The sequence below is a fragment of the Cucumis melo genome, chromosome 8, assembly GCF_025177605.1.
Source record: "Cucumis melo cultivar AY chromosome 8, USDA_Cmelo_AY_1.0, whole genome shotgun sequence".
Taxonomy (NCBI): domain Eukaryota; kingdom Viridiplantae; phylum Streptophyta; class Magnoliopsida; order Cucurbitales; family Cucurbitaceae; genus Cucumis; species Cucumis melo.
In genome coordinates this window covers 14102190-14119141 of record NC_066864.1, presented here as the reverse complement: position 1 = coordinate 14119141, position 16952 = coordinate 14102190, and the positions used below count along the sequence as shown (strand labels likewise).

General features: G+C 35.5%; 2 protein-coding genes across 2 annotated transcripts; both read right to left on the bottom strand.

Annotated features, from left to right (window-relative positions):
• Positions 1 to 5655: 5655 nt before the first annotated feature.
• LOC127150578 (uncharacterized) lies at positions 5656 to 9386 on the bottom strand. Its single transcript, XM_051088455.1, has 7 exons — positions 9194 to 9386; positions 9019 to 9108; positions 8835 to 8942; positions 6487 to 6765; positions 6318 to 6398; positions 5973 to 6234; positions 5656 to 5881 (listed from the first exon to the last, which is right to left on the bottom strand). The coding sequence occupies exons 1-7, from the start codon at positions 9347 to 9349 to the stop codon at positions 5874 to 5876; spliced, it is 984 nt and encodes a 327-aa protein (XP_050944412.1). The 5' UTR covers positions 9350 to 9386; the 3' UTR covers positions 5656 to 5873.
• Positions 9387 to 10353: 967 nt separating this feature from the next.
• Positions 10354 to 13769, bottom strand: LOC127150664 (uncharacterized). The gene is made up of 5 exons (XM_051089164.1): positions 12330 to 13769; positions 11717 to 12234; positions 11260 to 11544; positions 11083 to 11188; positions 10354 to 10986 (listed from the first exon to the last, which is right to left on the bottom strand). Exons 1-5 carry the CDS (start codon positions 13767 to 13769, stop codon positions 10354 to 10356), a joined length of 2982 nt encoding a protein of 993 aa, XP_050945121.1.
• Between the last annotated feature and the right edge of the window lie 3183 nt (positions 13770 to 16952).

Genomic DNA, 16952 nt, shown 5'->3' with positions numbered 1-16952 from the left:
GTATAGCATTTCAAGGACTAACAATGTTACTTCTATCACATGACCTGCTATCTCAATATGACATGCTTTCACCTTTTCTTTCGACAACATACACTCCCCAGAAGGAGTAGATACTGATAAAACATGGTGTAGGGGCTGTACCTCTAAGCGGGCATGCAACACAAATGCAGAAGAGATAAAGGAATGTGACGAACCCGAATCAAACAAAACTAAGGCATGATGCCCCAACACTGGAAGCGTACCAATCACCACCGTGCTTGCTCTCTCAGCCTCAGTCTTATTGGTAGCAAAGACTTTACCCTAATGTAGAGCACCTGCTCCCTGATTCTGTGCATTTCCAGTGAGTCTCATCGGGCATCTGTCAGCTGTATGCCCCTCTTGCCTACACTTGAAGCAAGTCCTGGTCCCAAATAAACAATGACTCAGATGGTGCTTCCCGCAAGTGGTGCACAATGGCTTCCCTCTGGCAGCTTCCCCTACCTCAAAAGGTTTCTGCTGGAAGCGGCGAAGCTCACCACCTGATCTGAAGTTCCACTGTGGCACTGAAATAGGCTTCTGCCAGCCTTTCTTTTCTGTTCTGAGGTCGAACCTCTACCTGCAACTTTGGACGAGTTAGCCCTCTCCTATAAACTAAGATCCACTGCCAGGTGCAGTGCATCGACATGAGTGGCGAGTCGGAAGGCTCGAACCAAACCCTAGATGTCTAGCCTGAGGCCTCTAACAAACTTATTGGCTCTGGCCGCCTCGGTCGCTATCATCTCGGGAGTGAAGCGGGATAACATATCAAACTCCGCATCATATTGCTCTACTGTCCTATCGACCTACTCCAAGTTCAGGAACTTCTGCAGCTTGGCATCTCTCAAACTGGCAGAGAAGAATTTTGCATAAAAACTCTCCTTGAACTGTTCCCAAGTGATCTGACCCACGTCACCCCCTAGCATCCTCTCAGCCGTCTCCCACCAGGTAGTACTTCTGTGTGTCAACATGAAAACGGCGCACTAAACTTTCTGATCCTCAAGGCACTTCATATACCGAAATATAGTTTCCAAAGAAGATAACCACATCTGAGCCTTGGTGGGGTCCTCCAAAGACCCATCGAATGTCGTGGGGTTGTACTTTCTGAAATCCCTCAAGTGCTTGGCCTCTATCGACAACTGATCTGGCACGACCTGGGGCACAACTGAAGCTTGAGCAGGAGCTGGCGAGGTAGGCTGCTGTTGCTCCCGCCTCTGCATAATCAAATCCCTGCACCTCTTCTCCACAGCAGCGAGGTCTGCATGAGTAACTGGCGCAGTAGGGTCGGTGGCTTGGGCTACAAACTGCACTTAAGGTTAAACACGTCCTGCTCCACTTCCTCCACCTCCTCGGCCACCTCTACGTGCACCTCTCCTTGGCGGCATTTCCCTAACAACCACCAATTATTCCTTTAGTCCCATATGATAATTAACTTTGCACATTAACTTAGGTAAGGTAATGAATATAGAGTTATACATATAATTTCATGAGAGCGTACCTGACGAGTGGCAAGGATCGTTTTAGCCATAAGGACACAAAACACAGACTCACATCATAAGTCAGTCTATAGAACCTAAAACTTAGGCTCTGATACCAACTGTAACGATCCAACTTTCGGACTAAGCTGAGGTCACTACGTGGTACTAAGACTCGACATTAAAACACCCAAACTCATAAAAGACTGGTTACGATTCATTAAAAACGTTTAAAATATCACAAAAGCAATTTGGGCCCTATTTTAAATCACATTCCCGAGAGTTCCAAAATATAGTGCTCAAATTGAAAACATCAGAAATTCCTCACATTGACCTTATCAAGACTCACTGGGACACGATGTGGAAAGAAAATGTCTTAGCTGGCTCGGTGAATAGGGAGTTTGACTTGGCTTGGAAGGTGGCTCCGCTCGGCTTAATTCAACTCTGCTCAGCTCGCGGCTCGCGGCTCGGCTCAGTCCTCAGCTCGCGGCTCGCGGCTCGACTTAGTCTTCAACTCGCGGCTCGCGACTCGGCTCAGTCCTCAGCTAGTGGCTCGTGGCTCGGCTCGACTTGGATTTGTGGCTCAGGTACGGCTCGGGTTGCTCGAAGTAGAAGGCGTACACGCGAACGGGTTGCCTTTTCTGCTTCACTCGACACCGGCTGAATGAGGAACGTACGACGACGGAAGTGAGCAGCTTACCTCGATTGTTCAGGGCCACGTCGGGTACAGGGCATGAGGAGAGAGGAAGCGTCGGAGGTGGCAGAGGCGAAGAGGGAGGGAGATAGCGTCGGCTGCGCATGGTCGGATGACTGGTTCGGGGATCCCGTCGGTGGCTGGCCGTGCACGGATGGAGAACAAGGATGGCTGCGGACGGCGGCGTTGCGAGGCAGACAGCTACAGAGACGGAGATAGCTTGCTGGCATTGACGGAAAAAGGAGAAGGAAATTGAAGACCGTGGGTGGCTGCGTCAGTGAACGATTTGAAGAAGAAGGAGAAGTAGAAGAAGATTGAAGATGACGGGGGGAGGGGGCGTTTAGGGTTTTTTTTTAAAAAAATAATATATATGTGTATATATTTAAATTAAATAATAATAATAATAATATAATTAATAATATTAATAATATAATTCATATTATATTATTATTATATTAATTTATACTATATTATATTAAAAAAAATCATACCCTTTAATTTCTTTTTTCTTTCCTCTTTTAAACCGACCAAAATTAACACCGAAAGAATTTTAAATCCCGAAAATTATCATAAGATAAAATTTACCTCGAAATTTTGGGGCGTTACATGGATAAAACTTAGGAATAAGTTTTATGTTGAGTATAGAGAGGGAGTGACCCAATTTTTATAAGTTTCCAAGTTTCACGTTGATGCCTACGTAAGAATAAGGTGTCTATGCAAGAGATGTATGAACTCAAATTGGAACTCATTAGAGGGTGTGGAACGACATCTACTTACTATTAGAATATCCCCCTACTACACAAAATGAGTGTACCATGGAGAGTCAGTTAGCTTTAGAGGTACAGAAAACTTTGATGAAGGAACTACTAGTAACCCTTTAGATGAAGGAACTAGTAGTACTCACTTTCATGAAGAAGATGATATGTTTGGTATGCTGAATGATTTACAAGTCTTAGTTGAACATGAACAGAAAATAGAGGAATGTCGCTTGGAGGATGAAATGTCAAGGAATATTGGGGTAGATATAGAACAAGATACAACAAATATATTTCAAGACTTATTGAATAAAGCATGTAATGAGTTGTACCCTAGTTGTTCTAAATTTTCCTCCTTAAATTTTTTTATTAAGTTGATGCACATCAAGGTTCTAAACGATTGGAGTAACAAGTCCTTTGACACATTGTTAGAACTCTTAAGAGCAGCATTTCAATTGTGTAGTAGTTTCATTTTATGAAGACAAACAAATACTTCGTGGCTTGGGCTTGGAATACAAGACTATTTTCGCGTGCAAGTACAATTGCATATTGTACTAGAAAGAGTTTACCGATTTGCAACATTGTCTTACATGTGGTGAGGCTCAGTAAAATGTTAACGTTTAATGACTTCCCGATATATGGTGAGCTATCAGGGTTGAGTACAAAGGGTTATTAGGTATGTCTCATATGCATGGGTGATAGATCGGTGTTCGGGATACAAGGTAAAATATCCTTCATGGGACATTGATACTATCTTCCAGAAAACCACGTGTGGCGTAGAAGTAGGCTATACGATGGAAAGATAGAGCGTAAGACTCATCGAATGGTGATGAATGGGCATGAAATCTTAGAACAACTAGATTAGTTGGAGTTTCTAGTTATGAGTAAACATCCTTCGGTAAAGGATAAGAAAAGAAATAGAACTCTTAATTGGACAAAGAGAAGTATTTTTTTTTCGAACTTTCTTACTGGTCGAGACTACTGTAACGTCACAAACTTGACGTAATGCATATTGAGAAGAATGTTTCAATTTGGTTGGTATGTTTTTTAATATCAAAGGAAAAATCAAGGATAACACGAATGCTCAGTTGGACCTACAAGATCTGAAGAATTAAGGAAAAATCATGGTACGTTTTTTGAGTAGTAGCGAGCGAGTTGAGTTTTACAAGTTTATGAAATCAGTTAAGATTTTTATGGATTTGTTTCCAATATATCACGAGTGTGAATGAAAGAGAGGAGAAAATATCAGGTCTCAAAACGCACGATTGTCGTGTTTTATTACATCAATTGCTACATATTGGTATTCGAGCATTCTTATCGAAAAATGTGTACACTGCTATTACCGAACTATGTAGTTTTTTTCTCGTGACTTGTGTGCTAGAACCATAAGAGTAAGTGTGTTGGATAGATTGCAAGCGAATATCATAATCATACTTTGTAAGTTGGAAAGAATATTTCCACTTGCCTTCTTCAACGTTATGGTATACCTTGTCGTTCACTTACCATATGAAACCAAGGTTACTAGTTCGGTTTCTTACAGTTAGATGTATCCCATTGAAAGAAGTCTATGAACTGTGAAACGGTATATTCTAAACAAAGCACGTCCCATGGGGTCTATTGCATAAGCATATGTGATGAATGAATCAAGTACCTTTTGTTCGAGTTACCTAAATGGTATTAAGACTCGATTCACTAGAGATGAGGAAAAGATGTTAACATTCCAGAGGATGACGTAATTGGTCAGTTTGAAAGTACGACCACTGGGTGCGTCAAGTCTTCGAACTCAATCACAGAAAGAGAAATGCCTCTTCCATTCGTACATCCTCAATAATGTAGACGAAATATCAGAGTATCGCAAGTAAGCATTTCCTATCTTCGTATTTCTTAGGTATAGTTGTTAAGTATTTGTTATACATTGTTGTTACACAAATTAAATTCATAATCGTCCCCATCAGAAAATATTTGAGATTAATACGTTGACAAGTTCAAAATGCTATTGATTTGTACAAAAAACATTAATGGGGATTCCTTGAATGGTTTCAAATCAAGTACATAGTATGCATGTATGACATATATGCACCAACGTATTTGTAGATTATTGTATATAATCATTGTCATATGGATTTTAGGTTATTAACACTACAAGAAATAACATAAATGATAGCTAACGAAAAACGCTATAATAGACTTTTTATAGCGTTTTTCGAGAGTCCTGACAGCCCATGTTATTAAAAGTCTGGGTCTTTTTATAGCGTTTTCTCGAAGCTATAACTAGTGCTATCGTAGAGTTTGAAGATATAGCTTATATACGTTGCTATAAAAACATTTGATAGCGTTTTTCGTTAGAGCTATAATAAGTTAATATAGCTTAAATAATGTGCTATCTTTAATATGTAATAGCGCTTTCTCGACGCTATAGTATAGTATTTATAACTATAATTTTCAGCTATAATAGCCTTTTTTCGATGCTATAATATAGTATTTATGACTATAATTTTCACCTATAATAGCCTTTTTTCGAAGCTATAATATAGTATTTATAACTATAATTTTCAGTTATAATAGCATTTTGTCGATGCTATAGTATATTGTTTATAACTATAATTTTTAACTATAATAGCCTTTTTCGACAGTATAGTATTTATAGCTATGATTTTCAGTAATAATGCTATTTAATCGTTTCCAATCAAAATATAGGTAACATTTTTCTCAAAAATTTATAAAACCATTCATAATGTACTAAAATTACCAAACAATGTAGTCATTCTAAATGTACCAACCATACACATTACCAATCAAAATACACATATTAGTAAATAATGTATGAACCGCACAAATTAACCTTCAAAATACAAATAAAGTTCATCATAAGTCTACAAGCAAAGTTCGTCATAAGTGTACAATCTTTAGTCCTTTGGTGAAGACGACTCCATTTCATTCACCTACATAAATTTGTAAAACATATATTAATTAAACAAGTATAGAAAATCTTTAAAAAATGTAGACAAAAAATATTAGAATTAGACAACATACTAATGATCACTTTATCAGATGGCCATGCAACTGTACTTCCCAAAGCTTCTTCAATACATGTCATTTCTGATGTTGGCCTCCACAAATATGCGTTTGGTTTCTTTGCTACATCAATCCATACTCTAATTGCATGTGGACCAATAGGAATATGATGGACCATAGCAGTTGGATCATTAGAAGACCATCTTCCTTCAGCAACAATCTCTCCCGAGCCATACCAATCTAATAACTTGCACTTAGTTTGACTGTTGTTATTGATACTCTGTGAAAAGACAAATATGAGATACTAGAATAAGAAGATAATGACATCATAAACAATTTTCATCCTATTACAAATAAATTTACCGATGGAGAAGGCATTGGAGGAATATTTAGTCGCTTAAGCACACTTGCAGTAGCATTTGAAAGTTCCTCACTTGGTTCAGTCTATGATAATCACATATGAAACCAAAAATATAGTTAACTACTACGAGAAAAAAAAGAATCTAAGTTAGTAAAAGAAAAAAAGAAATACCTGTTTCTTTAAATAAGATAACATAAGTGCTTTCATTTCGATCATTTCATCTTTCATTGTTTTCATTTCTACCATTTCTTCCTTCATCTTCAAATATTCTTTTTCAAGAACCTTATACTTGTGATCTTGGTGAGACAAAAGAGATAGTTTTGAACGAGTCACACCAAACCCAAATCCTCTTACATGACCACGATCGGGGCCAAGAACTTTACTTAAAGCATCATCAACCACGTTTGTTGTTGAAACTGTCGTCTCAGCCTCAGTTTGTTCAATACGCTCCTAGCAATATATAAACAAACAGACCTTAACAATTCTTAAAGATCTAAGCTGCTGTAACTTTTAGCTACTGTTTTAAGCTGCTGTTTTATTAAAGATGTAAGCTACTGTAACATAATTCTTAGTGGACTGTAGGTATTTTGGCTTGCTGTTTTGTAACTTTTACCTACTGTTTTGTAACTTTTACCTATTGTTTTGTAATAATATATATACACTTCTAGCAATATATAAACACATATCTAACATTACACTTAGTCAAAGTGATGTTCAGCAATTCTTTAATACTGTTTGATTGGTGGTGTGTTGTAGGTTTGGAAATCTATTTGATTAAAATCTCCAAACAATTCAACTGGACTGATAGTAGCTAGTAAAATAATATTTTCTCCAAACAATTCTTTAATACTGATCTATTTGATTAATAGTGCCCCTAGCTAGTAAAATAATATTTTTTCCCTTCTCATTTTCAGTGATTTTAACACCAACACAAAATTGCACCAAGCTCTCAAGAAGCTAGGCTAGAGCTTTCACAACAAGATAGCTGGGTTGGGTTTGATGAGCAATTTCCCATCTTTCCAATCTTATTTCTTAGCATTAGGATGCAAACAGAGTCAAAACTGACATAAATTGAAGATGTACTATAAGCAAAAAGAGACCAAACATTCCCCCTATTCATGTTAATGGACTGATAGTAGTACCATTATGATATAGTAAAAGAAACATTTAAATTCCACTCTATGTCAAACCCCCAGCTACTTACACAACACCATTATAGTCAAAACTGGCAAAGAGAACCTTTTCAACAAGAATGCATTGACAAATTTGTTTTTCAATAAAAATCTATCTCAAGAAATTACAGTCTTAATTAGTTTCAGCTTGTATGAAATTTTTTATTCTTCCCATACCAGACCCTTTCAGAACAGTCTCCCGAGGAACCTACTGTCCATAAACACCAGGAAACTCAATAGTCAATTCACACCAACAGACAAACTGTCTACAACCACTAGTAAACTCAATAATCAACCTACATCAACAGACTAGCGGTTTTAAGTCAAATAGTTTTGTCATTTTCTAGAAACACAAGTATTTGTGTGCGTTGGTAAATAAAACCCCAAAGAAAGCTAATGTATCTCTAAGATCACTACTGGCAAGTGGCTCTGATGCATATTGTTGGATTTCCTTCAAATTCCAGTCATATAGGCATGAATTTTCTTACTCACATCCTGCCAGCAGAGATTTTAGCGTCAACTGTCTACAAGCAGAAGCAAACTCGGTTGATTCACATCAATAGACTGGTACTTTCACTACTGATAAAAACTAAACAAGGCTAACTGACATTTAGGATTTAGGATTTGTTTGGTTAAACAACTCAACTCAAATTTGTGTTTTAAGGGATTTGTCAAAAAAAAAAGCTCAAAGAGGTGCGCTAATCCTCAATGCGCCTCGCCTAGGGGCCAATGTTGCGCCTAGTTCCTAGACGTGTCCCCAAGTGCGCCTTTCAAAACACTGCAAGTAACTCTACCTTTCCCTCTTTCTCTGCTTTCACATTTTTCAAAGAACTCCATCTAACAATTCCACAGCCGAGACATAATATTACTAACTCAAACATAGTAACTTCAGGCTTATTAACTTCATTTAGTGAACCTAACGGTCCCTGAGTTCACTTTTAACCATATCAAGATTCATACTAGAACCCTGTAAATGCACCCATCAATCTGAATATTTCGTTAATTGACAGATACTTGCCAGTTTCAAAAAGTTTTCTAATGACAATATCGGTTCACAACTTGGTGTGTTCTTGGAGAATTAACACAAAAACAAGAAATATGGGTATTTTTTATTAACATTCTGGAATATAAATAATAACAACTATTATTTGTACTACAACAAGTCAAAGGTGACCTATCACCTTTTCAACAAGTCAAAGAGTCTAAAATCCATGTTTATATGAATACATATGATTTTTGGTTGAATATCAAAAATCATTAGAAAAGCTAAAGATTCCTGCACACAGAAAGACCCAACAACGATAATCAAGTCTAAGAATACGAACAGAAATTGCAAAGAAGACATACAAGTGTCTCAGCAACTTGTGAATTCACCGGTTGTCCATCCTTCCTTTTGTGAGCTTTAGTCCATAATGCAACCCTTGTGACCAAAGATGGATCCGAACTACTTTTTCTCTACAAAATGAGATTTATACAATGAAACCACATATACGATACAAATGCAAAATTAAAGTATAGTAACAAACTTTACCATCTCTTCGGCCAAGCGAGCATACCCTTTTCTACTACATGTATGTGGGAGTTGTTTTTTCTTCATGGCTTTGTACTTTTCACTTTTCAACTACTCAAATAAAAGACATTCAAACTTCACACAAATTAATAATTCAAATGTAAGTGTATATGTTTTGAAGTAGAGATTTACGTACCTTGAAGGTTGCACTAGTCTTCTCACTCACAAAATCCATCCAATCATCTACAGATTGTAAATTATCAGGCATTAGCTTCAAAATTGCATCCTTTGTTGGGGCATCTCGAATTTGTTTTACTAAACGAGATTTTCCAGCCCTCCATAATCTACCCATCTTTTGGAAGAAAAACTTTTTTTGCCAATCTTCCACATTGTACCTTGACTGAAGTATAAAAGAGTTAGAAATGAAAAATAATGTAACTTAATAAAGTAATGAACTTATTAGAGAAAAATAAAGTAACTTAATACCTGGATAGATTTCCATAACACTACTTTCAATCTTGTTGGTAGTTTTAGCCAATTCTCAAGATTCACTGGTACAACCTCCCTCACTAGTGGTCCAAGAAAAGAAGCCAATCCTACCGATTCATTACCAATGGGTTGTCCATATTCATTGAAAACAATGTCCACTCTTGATTGTTTTTCAACGGCTATTGTCTTCATTTTTGTAGGTCCTCTTGTCTTTTTTCGCAAAGTCATCGTTTCAAATGGAGGTTCTTCATCGACAACATGATCTTCAACTGCCTTCTCATTAGGCAAAGTTGTCGTTTCCAATTGAGGTTCTTCAATATGATCTTCAACATGATCTTCAACTGCTTTCTCATTAGCCAAAGTTGTTGCTTGCCTACGAATTGCTAATCTTGTTCGAGCAGCTGGTGAGTCTAATATAGGATTACCTTCAACTATCTTGTCAGTAGGCTTCGGTGATAAAGTATTGGGGTGGACATCAATGGGAGAACTTTCCATGTTTTCCTCATTTGGAAGAAGCAAACTATCACCAATAAGCTTCCTTCGTGTAGACCTTTTCTTACCTTTTACTTTTAGAGACATGGTATCTTGAAAGATAAAGAACAAAAAGCCATTGTTAAGCACATTCATTTAAGTGAGATGAGAATACATAAAAAGAAAAACAGAAAGGGAGTACATAAAATATAATACTTGTGTCTAATGATTCACATTTCACAAAAACGAATAGTCTAATGCTATAATGAAAGAAGAAAAAAGAAGAGGATATATAGAGAAAAGTCTAATTCACAATATCTCTATTGAGATGGGCACACCAAAAAGTTATAAGAACACTTTGGTTCTTCAAAAATCTATTACTTCTCAACCTACTTCTCAAACAACTTCTGAAATGAAAACACCTTCACAATCTTGTCTTGCATAAGTAAGCTCGTCACTTTCATCAACATCTTCAACTGCATTACTTATGTTTTCATTACTAACCAAAGTATCATCATAATTCTCATCGTACATTTCCAAGTCGTGAAACCCTCTTGGTGGTGCTTTTAATACGACATACCAATTTGAAGTGTCATTTTCTCTAGCGTAAAACACTTGTTTGGCTTGTGAGGCTAGTATGAAAGGCTCTCGTACAAACTTGCTTTGACTTTGATGTAAGTTAACAAGAGTGAATCCTTCCTCAACTTTTACTCCATTGCGAACATTTGCCCAATCACATTTGAAGATTGGAAGCTGGTAGACATAATAGTCTAACAAGATGATTTCTTGTAACACTCCGTAATAAGCAACTACATCCATAACTTGAGATTTATCTTTGGCACTAGATCGACATAATGTTGTAGCATCTACAGCAACACCATTGTTTTGAGTTGATTTTTCAACACTCTTTGTGTGAAATCTTTTCCCATTTATGATGTATCCAGTGTAAGACATTGCATTCTTTCGTGGTCCATTCGCAAGCCATTTTAACAACTCAGAGTAACCTTCAACGGATGAATCTAATTCAATCTGATAAGAATAAACATATCTACCTGTTAGTTAAAGTATCTTACAGTTTCATATATGCAGTGTTTGATAGGATGTTTACAAATTAGTTAGTATCACCTTAGACTTCAACCACAATGGAAATTGTTCTGTATGAATCTTCCAAAGTAGATTGGAATCTTTTTCTAGTCTCTTGTCTAAAACCATGAGTTCATTCATATGAATCCTGTCCAAATAAACGATCATTCATAGACTCAAATTACAGTATTAATAATATTGTTTAGGGTCATATCTCACTCTATAAATGGTTCCACCTCTGATGTGTTGAATAAGACATATCGATGTGCATTTTCAAGTACATCATCGAATAGTTCAATTGAAGTTCCAGAAGATATAGGACGACCCTCTAAGATGACATCATTTTGGTATTCTTCATTACGTTGTTGACTATTCACTACCTCAACTGATTGTTTAAAATACTTGTTTGAAAAGTCAACACATTCATCAGCTAAGTAACATGATGCAATGCACCCTTCTGGTCGTGCTTTGTTTCGTACATAACCTTTCAATACCTTCATGTATCTAAAATAAATGTTATTAATACATGAAAAATCATAATTATGAATGGACCAAAGACATGTACCTTTCAAATGGGTACATCCAACGAAATTGAACCGGTCCACATATGCAGGCTTCGCGAACCAAATGAATTACCAAATGTGTCATTATGTCAAAAAATGACGGAGGAAAGTACCTTTCAAGAAGACATAAAATGTCCACCACTTCTTTTTCAAGATCCAACATAACCTCTCTATCAATTATACGTTGGCAAAGTCTATTAAAATATGAGCATAGCCTGTATATTGCATGTCTTGGACCTTTTGGGAGCAAGCCTCTAAGCACCACTGGTAAAAGTTGTTGCATCAACACATGATAATCATGAGACTTCAACCCCATCACTTTGCATTCATCTAATGATACACACTTTGAAATGTTTGAACTGTATCCGTCAGGCAACTTCAGTTTGTACAACCTTGAACAAAATATTTTTTTCTCGGACTTCGACAATGTATGTGGAGCTGGAGGTAGATAAGTTCTTCCTCCACAATCTTGAGGATACAAGTCAGGACGAATTTTCAAAAGTTGTAAGTCTTTTCTTGCATTAACCCCATCTTTTGACTTTCCATTTATATCTAATAATGTACCTATAATACTCTCACATACATTCTTCTCCACATGCATGACATCCAAGTTGTGTCGTATTGGTAATTCCTAGACAATCAAAGTTTCAAATAGTTTATGACATAGTTCGAATCATACTAATTTGAAATGTAATAAGATATATCATAAACTTCAAGTTGGTTTACCTTCCAATATGGTAGATCGAAGAAAATCGATCGCTTCTTCCACCTTTGGTTTGACAAATCTTTATGACTTTTGCTCTTTTTCTTTTCACGTTTTCCCCAACAATTATTAAAATTTTGAAGTTGGGCATAAATTGCACTACCTGTAGCTATTTTGGGGGGTAACTCTTCTTCTATTCTACCGTCAAACCATGCTTTTTTTCTTCGATATGGATGAGCCCTTGACAAGAATCGTCTATGACCCATATATGCAAATTTTTTACTATGTTTCAACCAATAAGAACGAGTACTATCTCCACATGTTGGGCATGCATATTTACCTTTTGTAGTGCATCCGGCAAGATTTCCATATGCTGGAAAATCATTTATAGTCCACATAAGAATTGATCTCAAATTAAAATGTGTGTTGCCTACAATATCATAAACTTGTATTCCTTTCCATAGTTGTTGTAAATCTTCCACAAGGGGTTGTAGATATACATCAATATCATTTCCGGGTTGTCTGGGACCAGGAATCAACAGTGTCAACATTATGTTTTCTTTTTTCATGCATAACCAAGGAGGAAGATTGTAAGTAACAAGCATGACCGGCCAACAACTATATCGACTACTTAAATTGGAGAAGGGGTTAAACCCGTCTGTAGCAAGGCCCAATCTAAGATTACGTGGATCCATTGAAAACTCAGGCCATTTTTTATCAATTGTTTCCCATGCAACAGAGTCAACAGGATGTCTGATCTTTCCATCAGTACTTTTATGACTCAAATGCCACCGTAAACTTTCACTAACTTCATTTATTTTAAACATACGTTTAAGTCGTGGAATGATAGGAAAGTATCTCAATACCTTGGCGGGCACACCTTGTTTGATTTGGTTTGTTCGTTCATCGATCTTCCATCTTGAACTTGCACAATGAGGACAACTTTCTAACTTTTCATTCTCATTTCTAAATAGGCAACAGTCTTTAACACATGCATGAATTTTTTGGTAACCTAAATCAAATTCCTTAAATAATTTTCTAACTTCATAAATGGATCTTGAAATAACATTGTCCATTGGGAGCATGTCATGCAAAAGCCCCAAAAGGCTAGTGAAGCTTGTATCTGACCAACCATTAAAAGTTTTCAGTTTGTACAATGCTACAACTGCTGACATCTTTGTATACTTCGTACAACCACCATACAATGGTGTATTTGCCTCTTCCACCTTTTGCGAAAATTTGTTTTCCTTCCTTGATGTAGAATTGTCATGAATGATGTCCTCTTTTCCCATATATGTGCTCTCATAGAAGTTTGTTGCTTCACACATAAAACTATCATCAACTTCATTCTCCATTTCATCTCCTTCACATACTTCCCCATGATGGTACCAAAAGTTATATGTAGGGTCCATTCCCTTAATGACCAAGTGCTCATATATGATTTGAAAATCACAATGTGCCATGTTTCTACAATCTTTACATGGACATAAAAATTTGTTGGCATTTGGCTTCCTTTTCTTCACTTCTTGCAGAAAATTCCATGCTCCTTCCATATATTCATTAGTAGCACTATTAAATAAAGTTAATTTAGTTAAATATGCATTAAAGGTTAGCTCAATATTAAAAGTTGGTTAATTTCATACCGATTTAAATGTACCCAATCTTTGTTGAACATTTTTGAGATGTTGGTGCATTTAATTGAATGACCAATTCAATCGTCAATAACTTGGTCAACAAGCACTACTTGAGAAAAAAGAATATGAAAAGAAGTCAAAGAAGAAATGAAAAGGAACATAGATAGTACTCTTATTAATTAATCGTCACAACATAAATATTTTGATTATTTTGAGACAAGGTAATCCCATTTGCATGGGAAGCAAAAGGCAAGGCAAAGTCCTGTTAAGAAACTACTTGACTAGGTTGGGTAATCATGGTTGGTCAGGATATATAGGTAATCCTGTTAAGACAAGGTCCTTTTATAACTTGATCCAACACAAATTTTAACCCAATAGACAAATTTTAACCCAAAAAAGTCTATGAAAAAGATGCCTTCTTTTATCCAAATCCATAAATTTGGTCCTAAGCATGTTTTTTTTTTTAATTATTATTGTTATTCCCCTTGAACCTTCACTGTATCATAGACCAACCTTTTTCGTTGAAGACCTAGTAAAAGTATGAAGATTCGAAACTAATGTGAACGAGCAAGCAAGCAAAGATTTTAATAGCCATCTTGACTTCAAATTCTGATATTAATCAACTTCAGAGTGCAAGAACATTTTAACTTGCCAACAACAAATAACAATAATCAAAACATTAACCCAAACTAATGAATGAATAGTTTGTTTCTTTCACAATAATTTATAATCACCCCACTAAAATTATCTCGTTTATCAAACCAATGGATGAAAATAAGTTCTATATGATTTTATATTTGTCTAAAATCAATTTTAACAACATTTCCTTTATTGGTCAATTCAAAAGTAGATTTAGGTAATATTACTCCCATGCATATCCTACGTATTTGGACCAAAAATCTAATAACAAGCATTTTATAAATTCATTTCCAAACACACAGTCTAAAACGATGGCTCATATATATATATCCTACTGTCTAAATGTGTATTCAAGTTGTAAACCTTTGGAGGATAATTCTAGAATCGTACATGTTGTAAACTGTAGTAATTGTAATACATCACAATCAATATCTAGCTTTGTTGACTTAACGACAGAAGAAAGAAAGAAAGAAAGAAAGAAAGAAAGAAAGAAAAAGGTTAGGATTTATTAGAGACAGTTGTTGAAGGGAGAAAAGGGAAATGAACAGCAAATTGAAGCTGCTACTGTATATATTTCGGTCCTCCTACTTTAGTTTTTATTTATTTTAGTCCTCCTAACTTTAATTAAAATGTATTTCCATCTCTTAAAAATAAAACAAAAGGACTAAAATAATCACCTCAAAACATTTTATAGAAAATGAACCAAAAATATTAAATAAAAAATAAGATGTTATTTTTATTGAGTAGAACATGTTATCAAATCTTCAGCCAAAAGTGTAGAATTTTTCCTTTTCTCCATTTTTAGGGAAAGCTTGGACAAAAGCTTTTATCGCCTATGTCATTACTGTGTGTCTGCTGTTAATTGTATACTTGTATACTTGTATACTTGTATACTTGTATACTTGTATACTTGTATACTTGTATACTTGTATACAAAAGCTTGTATACTTGTATCCTACTCAAATGTTTGAATTTTCTATTCTAATAGTCGTTATTATGACTCACTTCTAACTTTAAAAGTGTAAACTATTTTTTACCCATCATTTATAATCCAAACTAAAATAGCTTGCACCCCAAGCACTAACTATAATAACAAATCCAAGGCTTTAAATAACTTTAAATAATTAAAATATAATTTTGATGCAAAGTTCAAGGATGAATACAAAAAATTTCAAACTGAAAGACTGGAACACAAAATTCAAAAGTAAGAATCAAATCCAAACAAAATATCAAAGTGAGTAAACTAGAAGGGAATATAGACCATGTTCTCGGTTTTGTTTTGTGTGTACGTGGGTCAAGAGATCACAACAAATCACCTATATTAGATGCGAGAAGACGAAAAGTGAGGAGGGGTGAGGGGAGAGGGTTCAGGATATTGCCGAATTCATGTGCCATAAAAGGAAGAGAGAATCACGCAAATGCCAAACAAATAAAAAGTAGAAACGGCCAATTATTCAGGCTTTTGGGTCCTTAATTTTCTACCTCTTGTTGGCCAGTAGTGCCCCCCCTCAATAAACCATCCAAACAGAAATGTACTCTAAAAATAATGAGTCCACAAAGGCCAGGAATGGTTGGTGGACAAAGCACCACCAACATTATCTGATACTCAAATCCTCCCTTCTTTCTTCACCTTGATTTGCTCCACCTTTTCCATACAATATATTTTAGAATGGTGATGAGTTTCTGTTAGACCAAGACTTTTATCATAAGAGCTGGGTAAATTACCCTTTTTATCTATTTAGATCCACCAAATCTGGTATTTGAACTTTTATGGAACAGGGTCCTATGGAACAAAGAAACTCAAAAGACCAAATTAAACAATTTCTCAAAGCTAAGTTGAACCGTACTTTCTAGAGATAAATACAATGGAAAAAACTCAAGGACTGAAAGATTTTTTGAACAGTTGTACTAGAAAAAACCATTAAGAAATAATATATATTAACAAAACATCTCCAATATTTGATAATCTCCAATAATCTTCTATATCATTCCTCTCTTAAAAACTTACTTTGGGTTTTTACCTTTAATGAATGGTAAATAACAAGAAAATAAATCAAGCAGTATTTAGAAAAGTTGTCAAATAAATTGATTTTGAGAAGGAAAAAAAAAAAAGAAAAGCAATATGAAACTTATCAATATATTTCCTTTTTATTTGTCTGTGTAAAAAAAGTGAGGATGAGTGTCGAAGCTCTTCAGCAACTTACAAAGTATATGGCCAAAGTAACTAAACCTAAAATCACACCTTTTTGTAAAGAAAAAGAAAAGAAAACTGACCTAAAATCACAAATTAATGAATTCATTCTATTCTGATTTAACTAAGTTCCTATACCAACTAAATAAATTTCTCTAACTTTGTTGATTTGATAGGACAAA

Coding starts and splice junctions, on each gene's coding strand:
- LOC127150578 (XM_051088455.1), bottom strand. CDS start 9,349: ATGGGTAGATTATGGAGGGCTGGAAAATCTCGTTTAGTAAAACAAATT. Junction 8,943..9,018: donor CTCGCTTGGCCGAAGAGATG/GTAAAGTTTGTT, acceptor CTCATTTTGTAG/AGAAAAAGTAGTTCGGATCC. Junction 6,766..8,834: donor CACAAGTTGCTGAGACACTT/GTATGTCTTCTT, acceptor ATATATTGCTAG/GAGCGTATTGAACAAACTGA.
- LOC127150664 (XM_051089164.1), bottom strand. CDS start 13,769: ATGGCACATTGTGATTTTCAAATCATATATGAGCACTTGGTCATTAAG. Junction 11,545..11,716: donor ATTTTATGTCTTCTTGAAAG/GTACTTTCCTCC, acceptor CATTTATTTTAG/ATACATGAAGGTATTGAAAG. Junction 10,987..11,082: donor CATTGTGGTTGAAGTCTAAG/GTGATACTAACT, acceptor TATTCTTATCAG/ATTGAATTAGATTCATCCGT.